Source organism: Coffea arabica, chromosome 3c, assembly GCF_036785885.1.
Source record: "Coffea arabica cultivar ET-39 chromosome 3c, Coffea Arabica ET-39 HiFi, whole genome shotgun sequence".
Taxonomy (NCBI): domain Eukaryota; kingdom Viridiplantae; phylum Streptophyta; class Magnoliopsida; order Gentianales; family Rubiaceae; genus Coffea; species Coffea arabica.
In genome coordinates this window covers 13,580,121-13,591,153 of record NC_092314.1, presented here as the reverse complement: position 1 = coordinate 13,591,153, position 11,033 = coordinate 13,580,121, and the positions used below count along the sequence as shown (strand labels likewise).

Below are 11,033 nucleotides of genomic sequence, written 5' to 3'. Positions count from 1 at the left end.
TGCCCAAGATACTCTCATGACATTTCCTTTGGTAAGTTCTCAAGTGGTGCATATTCAAGGTAATATCTATGAAACACTTGGGATAAGTAAGCCAATTTCATTTTTCACATCATTAGATCATGTGACTTTGGCTATAAAGTCACCATTTAATGATCTACCACGACCTATAATGATGGATTATTCGTTAACTAAACCTCCATGAAAAATGAGGAGAAATAGTCAAGCTATTGACTTTAAAGAAGCGCTTATTGGGAGGCAACCCAATGCTTGTTTAAGTTGGTGTTACTTTGGAGTGATTTTATGTTTAAAGTATAAGTTTGAGTAATTTTGTTGTTTTTCATTTGCAGGTTTTGGAAAAGTGACCAAATGAGGTAAAAAAGGCGAAGTTTGATCAAAGATCTCAATACCTCAAATTCAGTAATTATGGTTTTTGATGCATTAAAGAGGTTTAGAATGCATGTTTAGATCATTTTACATGTGCGCGAATGGTTTATTTTGACATAGAAATGATCTAGGGTGTATTTTGAAGAATTGAGGTCAAACTGAAAATTGCAAAAATTCTGCAATAAGTGCAGATTCAATGGATCCGAGGCCTCGGATCCACTTCTGCAATCAGAGAAAAACTTCGAGCTTCTTGATCCGAGCTCAATCATCATGATCTGACCTCGGATCCTTTTAAAAAAGAAGGCTTGGATCACTTTTCAACTCCACTTTTCTTCATGTTGGCTTGTTTTTAGTAAGTTTTAGTTGTTCGATTAATGTTTTTGTGTGTTTTGTAGGTGGCAATGGCAAGAGTTCATGCAAATGATCTCAATTGCAAAGGTGTTTATATTAAGGCAAAAAGGGAGTTTTCATGTTCAATTGCTGCATTTCATGCATTTAAAGTGTTTCATGTTTAAGTTATATTCATGCATGATCATGTTAAATTTGAATTTTATTCAAAGAACATGAAGTAGGTTGAATGTGAAAGGTTGACCAAGCAAATTTGGAGGAAAAACTGCAGAAAACAGCTTTTTCTGCAGCAAATCCAGCCATAAATCCGGCCAATATTTGGCCGGATTGAAGGCTGGATAGTCAGGGGAGAAAAGAAAATTTTTTCGAGCATTCTGGACAGAATCCGGCCGAAAATCCGGTCAAAAACTGGCCGGATTGTAAAAAAAAAAAAATTTCCACTGTAGCAAATCCGGCCAAGAATCCGGCCGAAAATCCGGCCAGTTCTGGCCGGATATGCAACAGTTAAAAAAAAAAAAAAATCTGCCCAGAATCCCTCCACGAATCCCTCCAATTTCTGGCCGGATTGTGAACAGTAACTAGCGTAAGATGAATCCGTTTCACGGATTCCTCACAATTTTTCTCCCTTCTTCTTCAACCCAACTCACACACTAACACCTCAAACACACACCACTCACTAAAACACCACTTTTCACCATTTAATCTTCAAATAACCTTCACCAAATCACTTTCTCCTATCCTCTAGAGTGAATTTCATAGTTCATATTCTTTCAAAAACAATTCTAAAGTAGTTTCAAACTTACCATTAGTTAGGGTTCTACCTTCTTGAAATCACTCAATTGAAGTCAAATTGGAGTAAGTTTCTTGGGGGTTTTCACATCATATTCATCTCTAAACATCACCACACCACCTTGAGGTAACAATTCTTCACCTAACTTTGTTATTTGAATTTTGCCATGATTGAATATTTTCTATTTTTAGGCAATTTTTAATATGTGAAGTTAGGTGCATTTATTTGAGCTTATTGATGCTATTGGTGATTGTTAGTGATAACTATATTTTGTGATTTGCATTTATTGTACTTATTTGGTGAATTCTTGCTAGTTTTATACTTAATTTGGCTTGATGACGAAGTTGCATATTAAGTAGTCAAATGTAGCATTTTAATTAGCTTAGTGGGAGTTTTTTATATTTATGTGAGTAATTTAGATTATGTAATGAATGAAAAGGTGCTTGATTGAATGATTTCGTGAATTCTTAGGTAATTCTAAAAGAATAGGTGAATTGAAGATGACCTTAATTGATGAAATTCATAAATGCACTTACAATTTTTGTGGTTCAATAGTTTTTAGTATTTCATGAATTCTCACAAAGGTCATTTATATTTTGGTTTGGTGTGTTTGCCTCCATTTTGAGATTACTTTTGTACTTGCGGGGATTTGATCATTGATGACAAAATGTATAAATGGAACTTATTTTGTTCAAGATTGTGGATTTTTAGTGTGAAATTAGCTTCCCTTTGCTTTGGACACTAATGCCTATATTTGACTAGTAAAGATTAGCTTATTTCATGTTTTTATCCCTTGAACATTGTATGGTTCTACATGCTTGATCATTTTTCCTTTTTCCTTCAATTGCATGTTTTTGTTGATTGCAACCTTTTATTTTTAAGAAGTTGATTTGTTTTGATTTTGTCTTTTTCCAGGGTGCAATAATTAAACTCTCAATTCTTTTCCAAATAAGGTTGGAAATTCATCATTTGGGCATGGATTTGGATTGCGCAAGTTCATATGAGTATTTTCTTTTACTCTTTATTTATTTTCCTTTTCTCACATTGAGGACAATGTGAAGTTTAAGTGTGGGGGAGGAATTATCCACATGGCAAATAATTCAAACACAATTCCCAGCTGTGAGAAACATTCCCAGCTGTAAAAGGAGGGTGGAGGCCTCATTTCTTGACCAACTTTCATCTTCAAATAGCCAAATTCATTGCAAGAGAAAAAAAAAAGATGGAGATGATAAAGCAAGAAGAAGAGAGAGATACGGGAGAAACTTGGTCTGCAAAAATGTAGTTCTTTCATCTTCTTAGTAGTAGGTTAGTTTAGTTTAGCTAGTAGTTCATCCTTTCTCGTTATTAGCTAGATTAAGAAGAAGATGGAGGATGAAGAAGGCAAGGAAGAAAACTCACGTGACAAGGGTTGTATTCCTTCCAAACTCTTTATCTTTTGTACTTGATTCCAAGTTTAGTTAATATACACGTTCTGGATTTTGTGTTCAATATGTGTATTTGAAGTTTATGCCTTGGGTTTGGTTGAACTTTCTATAATTGTTAGTGTTTATTATTTGGTTATTTGATTGCTATGATTTGAGCAAATTATTTAGCACTTTGGCTCTTTAAATCATGATTAATCTGGTACCATTGATTGTGATTATCTAAGGTGTTGTTTCTGCAATGACAATTGAGATTTAACACTAGTTCAAGAAGTACTAAACATAGGGAGTACACTCACGAAAGTAGAGGTGCACCTATGTGGTTTTTAGTGATTCATTTCATGTAATTTCATTGAAAAAATGAACCTGTAGCTAATTTCATAACCATAAAAATAGATATGGATTAGTTATGAGTATAGTTGATTCACTACGAAAGTAGGTTTCACATGTTTAAGGAAATTACATCATAACTAGCCTAGATGTAGTACTCAATAATCCAAATATAGCACTTGCATGAGTAGTTAAGGATACCACAACCTAAGGAGTTTTTATTTGTTATTTTGTATAATTTCAGTAGGTTAAATTTGTTATAATTCATTGATAGTCTAAATAATATAGAAACTTTAGTAATACCAGTAATTGTTCACTCTTCCCTGTGGGATCGACCCGATATATACCATAAACTACTGGTTGACCTATATACTTGCAGTGAACGGGTGTAATTCGATTTTTTTTTAACTTGTACGTATGTAAAATTCCCGTCAGTGGACATCTTGGCCTGTTTGGGCTTGGTCAATCCCATCCACGCCCTTTTTACAAGAGGTACCTCGTCTTGGACATTCTCAGTCGACTTGATTAGCGAAATCACCTTGAAGAGAAGTTTCACCTCATCACCTCCTCTGTCCAAGACAACCGACATCTCAGCTGTGTGGGTGACTTGTGATTGATGGAGTGATGTGACTACCAGTCACCATACTGCTCAGACCTGTAACTGGCACCGCCGCCTTAAGTGACCTCATGATGGCTAACAGTGGGTAGATCTCATCATTCTATCTATAGATTCATCTATTATAAATACCCATCTACCACTTCCAAATGAGATATGCAATCTAATCCGTACATTCAACTTCCGAACTACCTCTGACTTCAGCATTGGAATGAGACTAGGGGACAGAGCCCCGGTCACTTAAAATTTTACAGGTGATATCGTTTTTTGGTGACCTTGACTCGTTCACCAAGAATTCACCTCTTCCGAGGAAGAGTAGGAGGGTAAAAGGTAAAAAAACACGGATTTCCTTGATGTCTGTAGAAGATCTGCTCTATTTTGTGGTTCAATCGTTCCATCGATTTGAAGCACCACGAGCTCAAAATACGTTGTTGTGCACAAGGAAAGTTGGCGAGTCTGCGATGTAGATTTTAGAATTAGCTCAGTGAAGAAGCGCTGAACTTCCCCGGACCGAGCTGATTCGACTAGTTCGGCGTGCTGATGGAAGAGCTGGTCCTAAGCCTGCAAAACAGATAAGAATGAGCTAGCAAGGGGGGCACGAGGGTTGTCCCCGAGGGCACTCCGATGGTCAAGTTAGTTTTCCGGTGAGTAGGGTTCACGGGAAGTAGAGACGATCAGGTGTAATTTGCCAATAGTGAGCGTACCTTGTACAGTCGACGTGTGTTACCTTTTATACCTGCTAGGGGAGTCCGACCTCCACACGTTCCGGGACCTGCCCAGAATAGCCCCTATCCCGCACTCAAGGGGATTATCCCCGACCTCTTCGGGATGGATTCTCGCCCCCTCCAGGAGCCCTAGCAGCGCGGCCCAGGATGGCTGCCAAGGGCCTGGGGCTGAGGCCCAGCTCGGCCAAGCCTGGGCTGCCACGTGTCCAGGCCCAGGACGGGGCCTCTGCACTCAGTATACGCTGTCGTGCACTAGCAAAGTTGGCGAGTTTGTGATGTAGATTTTGGAGTTAGGTAGGGGTAGAGTTAGAAACTTAATTCAGTGGGGGCAAATTTAGGGTGATAATTAACACAATTTTTCCTCAATCCTAAATTAATAGATAAATCCTAAAAATTAACCTTCACCTAATTTTTTTTGAATGATCTTTTCCATGATCATTATCATCAACTTCAACATTAAATCGTTCTTCAATCATAATCTTCCTTTTGTAATATCTCTTCGTAATTGGTTAAAATTAAATATCGAACTAGATATTAATTCACAAATGAACTATGAAAAAAATATATATAATTTCATCACATAAACCATCAAATGCAAGTGCGAACTACGAACTATAAATGATTTAAAAATTTCTTCCCAAAAACTACCCTATAAAACTATAACTCAACCATATGTTTGTGAATAAAAATCAACAATTTACAAAATTTTATTGAAGACATAACCAAGTAAATTTCTAAATAGTAGAAAGAATTCTTGCTTGGAGATTTGGAGTGCTAATTGGGAAACAATAATAATATTCTTACTAATCCATCCTTTTTTGGGTTTCTCCATTTCTTCTCTAAAATCTCAATAAAGGTTTATTTCCTCAAATAGCTATAAAGTATTTTGTCACTTCTAATCTCGCGAGTCCCTAATAAGTTTTCTCTATCTTTAATGGTAAAATAATAAATAATAAAGTTGTGTCTTGATTGGTTTTAATCCAAGTGTAAAAGGTAAAACTAATTATCTTTTTATTGACAAGTGTGTTGATTTAGTAAGGAAAAATTGGCAAAACAATAACATTAAAAAAATATTGGATTCAAGTGCATTGGTATGTCATTGATAATGTCATAGTTCGGGATTGGTGAATTTTTTACTTGTAAGTTAAGTTAATTAAGAATGATTAATTTGTATAATAGCTGGATAAGAAATTAAAAGACCATAATACACACCCTCATCTATATATATATATATATATATATTGTGTGAGACATGCCCACAAGTTTATAATCCAGTTTATGAATACATCTTTAGAGATCAAGGTCTAACCATTCAAAGAATATTAACTGTTGGTAATGAGATAATAAACTTTAAATACGGGGATAAACTTATAAAATTATGCATATACATTATAAATTTCAGTGGGGTCAATAGCTCCTACTGCCCCTACACTATGTCTATAGAAGAACCGAGCGAGGGACTTGAGAGCTGAGCAACAATCAAGTATATTCAATAACAATCCTAAAGGCAATAATATGTCTGCAACTCCATCCTCCTTCAAAGTTCCTTTCTCAGAAGATTCAGAAGTAGAGGAACTAATGCAAGAGCAGTGCAAGAACCTGTATTCTACTCTCCCCAGAGAGAGACGACAAGGTTCTTCTTATCCGTACAAGTACAATGGCTTTTGGTTTACTACTAACCAGTTGCCAGGGCTCGTTGAAGTCCAAACGCAATTCCAGGCTCGAGACAGTAATGTCCTACTAATCACCACTCTCTAGTAGGGCACCACATGGCTGAAGGCCCTCGCATTCGCCTTGATGAACCGAAATATTCATCCCATCAACCCAAGCCACCCTTTGCTCAACCAAAATCCTCATGTTTTCTCTGGCACAACTGGAATTTTATGCTCTCTCTCATGATAAACAGGACCCTGAATATTCTTTCTGACAATATTTCCAAAATTCAAGAAGACTGCTTGGAACCCACTGCTCGCTTGTGCAACTGCCTGAATCAGTGATGAATTCGGGTTGCAAGATTGTCTATCTATGCAGAAACATTAAGGATGTTTTTGTCTCGTATTAACACTTCACTAATAAGCTGGGGAGTACTGAGACTGCTTTTGAAGAATTTTTTGACTTGTTTTGTAAGGGAGTGAGCATGTCTGGACGACTGTTTGGGATCATGTTTTAGATTACTGGAAAGCAAGCTTGGACAAGTCCCGAAAAGTACTTTTTCTGAAGTATGAACAAATGACACAAGAACCAGCATTTTACCTGAAACTTCTTGCCCAGTTCTTGGGTTGTCCAATTTCTCAGGAGGAAGAGACAGCAGGAGCGGTTGATGAGATTTTAGGGCTCTGTAGTTTTGATCACTTGAGAAATTTGGAGGTGAACAAGAGCGAGACCTGGTGGATTCTTAGGAATCAGGTATTTTTTCGTAACGGTAAGGTTGGAGATTGGAAAAATTATCTTACAAGTGAGATGGCAGAGCGGCTAGAGCAGATCACTGCACAGAAATTCCATGGATCCGGATTGGATCTATAAGTCATATTTTGCTTTAGGAGCAAAACAAAGATTGAACGTACAATAAATTAAATAACCAATAAAAGGAATAAGAATTGGAAAGAAGAATTGGTTGCTGAAGAACGTCATCTTTGTTGGCAAAACAAACCTGCTCTAGAAGTTTCTATTTATTTATTTACTAATTTTATTGCAGTCAAGTTTTATGTAGTGTTATTTAGGAGTTTCTGTTTTATTTAATAATTTTTTGTATGAGTAATTTCTTATTTTAAAAGTCTTTGTAAGTTATAAATAGGGCATTGGTTGAGGTACTTTTTTTTTTTTTTATAAAATGTGTCTGTTGCGATTTTCTTCCATTATTTGAAATTTCAATAATAGTATGCATTATTTATTTTCTCCTCTCTCATGTAAATATTTTAAGTGAGTATTTAATCCTTCAATCAATAACCTTACACGAGTTAATTATTTTAGAACCCTGAAATTGAAGTATTACAATTAGTGTCAATATTTATATTTCTTGAATTGTACACGTGAATGTGTCTTAAGGCACAATTCATGATAAAATAAGAAAGTAATGGATTGAAGATTATTTGAAAAATTTTAAAATTCAATGTATCTGAAATTAAAAATTAATTCAAATAAATAAAAATATTAGAAGAAAAAGTGTTTTGAAATCTCTGCAAGTTTCTATTCCAAATAGCTCTTATCGTAACAAGCCGGGGTAGAACATATATGTTCAATGTCTGCTCAGGCTCTGACTTGTTTTGGTTTAAAAAGCTAAAAATTCACAAATTCTGATGAGGAAGGGAAACTTGTTACAGTTAAAAGAGGCATGCCTTTTTTAACTGACTCATGGACTTTTTCTCGGACTAAACAAACTGAACTTGAGTTGGTCCAACCTCATTGACAGTCCTAACTTCAACACATAGCTTAATCTCTAAAACACACTCGACTTGCACAATACACTACCAACATACGAACAAATTTATGCTCCAACACATACCCAACTTGCGCAATACACTACCAACATACAAGTAGGAGGTGTCAGGTCCAGTCCCAAGAAATTGATGAAAGGTTTGTGACTCGGTCATCAAATTGAACTACGTCTACGAGTGGAGGAGAAGCAGAATTTCACTATATAAAAGAGCTGGGTACAAAAACTTTAAAACTCAATAGAGCCCAAAATATTTTACTACAAAATGTTTAATGATCCAAAAGCCTAAATAACCCACTAAAAACTCCCTTGATTTGGTGAACTTCTCACCAAAGACGCGCTCCATTTATAACCAACAAAGAGGAAAACTCCTTATTAAAACAACTAATGTGGGGCAAAACCACACATAACAAGTGGTACAATATATACTGATTGGAGTTAATTAGTAATTGTAGAGTTCAGGTCAAAGTGTCTAAAAGAAAAGTTTGAGGTACAATATAGAGTAATTGATACTGTCGGGGTGTATTGAGTCCAAAACAAATTTTGATGGTGGAAACAGCGAATGCTTGAAACCAAAATTTGGAAAGAATTTGTTCTATATATAGTGTACAAAAGTCCCTCAAGGAACATGAGAGAATTTGATTAGCAAGTAGCCTCCTTTCCTTGGTTCCTTTTGCCAAAAACGTTTCTTGTCTGCAGCGGACTAGACCATGAGCTCAAGTAAAACGCCCAGACCGTTATTATTAGTGTTGTATCCTGGAGTGTACTATGGAGCTTCTTTTCATTGTTGTTCGTTTTGAAGCGTGGACTTGTTTAGGTACTATGTGGATTTTGTTGATGTTAGTAAACCGGGAATGGGGCAAGAACAACCATTAGTAAAACCATTTTTGAACGGTATAAAAATGCTTTCATAATAGAGATGTTATAATAATTTATTGTTCATATGGATCGTATATACTAGTTATGTTAGAAGTATGTAACATTATTTGAACCTTACATTTCGAATTTTTGCTATGCTAGCAAAATTCTATTGCCACTGAACCGCCTATGCCCTTGCTCTAGGAAACCTGGTCTGAATTTGTGGCTCAAACATTCAGCCAATGCAACTTTGCTTCTCGTGAATTCAATTGAGCCACCATGGCCTCAATACTATTGTTGTCCTGTTTCATGAGGAATGAACTAATTAAATCACAACCGGGGTGGCTATTGCTTTTTTACTTTTAAAATCGAGCAAAAAACATTTTCTCACATAAAAAGGGGAAAAAATTGCATTCGAGAAAATGGTTTTGTACTTTAGTGGTTAATTTCTTAACGGTTTCATACCATTGAATGTTTAGTTAATTAAGAACCAAGATGAAAAATGTGAATATATATATTTCATTTCAGTGTATTATAAAAGTGTAAGATTTGTAACCACTTAAAATGGGAAATAAACACAATTGCGGAGGCCCAAATCTAGCAGCCTCTTCTCCTTTTAGCAAGTGGTGATTAGTTACCAGAATCGATGTTGAAAGAGTGGTATTCGGTTCACTGCTAACCCCTAAGAGCAACTTGTATTTGTTTTCCTAATTTAGCAAACAACATTGTCGACAAAGAAATTTTATTTAATCAAGATTAAATAAATTAAATTGATCTTGATTAAATTAAATTAAATCATAGAAGTTCATTATGTTTTTGACTGACAAATTGGGCCAATATTATATGGGCTATTAAATTAAACTAAATTAAATTTGTGACCCACTTAAACTAAAGTAGATTAATTGATTTATTAATTTACCATGGACTATTTGGGTCGGTCCACTATTTAAGCCCAATTAAATGGGTTTCTTGAATTGCAAATTATCCAAAATGCAGAAAGATTTGAAGGGTTTTCTTGAAGACATAACCTATATATTTTGGTTATAAATCGAGGTCATCTCTCAAATCAGGACACATTGAAATCCCTAAATTTTGAAAAAACTCTGTCAAATTCTCAAGAGTTTTTTCCCTCAAATGTAAATCATAATCAAGCTAAATAAATCCTCCTTCTATTCGTGTTAAAAACTTAAAAATTCAAGTATTTAACATCATAACCATATCATCCGTTTTCTATGCCTAAATCATAGGAAACACCTACTTGGTCGGAGAATAAGTCTTTCGACCCTTCAATTGAAGTCATTTGAAGGGAAGAATCAGGGGATTAATTTCTTTAATTTTAGAATTTTCAGAAATTGCAACTCTCTTATTATTTGATTTAATATATTTGATCTTTTCTGCAAATTTTCTTGTCTCTTATTTTAGGCAATGAAATTTGTGTTTACAAATTTCTAACATGACCGGTGGAACAATCTCTACCTCTCATCTCTTCTCTTCCTACGAGTTCTTATTTTAAGACATGACTAATGGATTCAAAGAAGATAATTATCGGCCTTGAAGATTCAATATTTTTTACTCCTAGAAATAAAGAGGCATAAGACGTTGGTCCCATGACAATGACCAAGACAAAGGCCTTTGCACAAAAAACTAAAAAAGTTGTTGCTGCCATCCAAGAGGAGAATCTTGAAGTATTACCTAGTGACGAGGATGACCATGACTCAAATTTCGATGACTCAACTAGTTTTGTGGTGATGCCTATGATGAAGACGAGCACTACAATTGTTGAAAACCAAATTTCTAATTTGATCAAAATTGTTGAAGGGCTAGCAATTCATGTGCAAAACCAAGATGCTCAGATTGCCAAGTTAATGGACATGTTGGAGCACATAAGTAAGAATGGTTCAAACACGCCTAAGTAGCAATTCAAGATGAATGATGAGGCTGAAATATCTTCAAAAGTTGAGAAAAAGGATGTTTCAAAGTCCCACTTGATGAAGGAAATTTCAGTCTCTCCTAATGGCACAGTTCATGTTAACACTCTTAAGGAGTTCATTGAAGGCACAATTAGAGAAAAAGTTGTTGGGGTCACTAAGATATTTAACATTTATGCCAAACCATACACTGCAAGAGT

General features: G+C 35.4%; 1 protein-coding gene across 1 annotated transcript; it reads left to right on the top strand.

The window, feature by feature from the left end:
* Window positions 1-4,761: 4,761 nt before the first annotated feature.
* Window positions 4,762-7,137, top strand: LOC113735627 (cytosolic sulfotransferase 7-like). Its single transcript, XM_027262622.1, has 2 exons — window positions 4,762-4,882; window positions 6,743-7,137. Exons 1-2 carry the CDS (start codon window positions 4,762-4,764, stop codon window positions 7,135-7,137), a joined length of 516 nt encoding a protein of 171 aa, XP_027118423.1.
* Window positions 7,138-11,033: the final 3,896 nt, after the last annotated feature.

Bases quoted from the DNA above. Each gene is read 5' to 3' on its own strand.
- LOC113735627 (XM_027262622.1), top strand. From the start codon at position 4,762: ATGGCTGCCAAGGGCCTGGGGCTGAGGCCCAGCTCGGCCAAGCCTGGG. The intron at 4,883-6,742 runs GTTTGTGATGTA...TTGTTTTGTAAG, and splicing joins TGCACTAGCAAAGTTGGCGA to GGAGTGAGCATGTCTGGACG.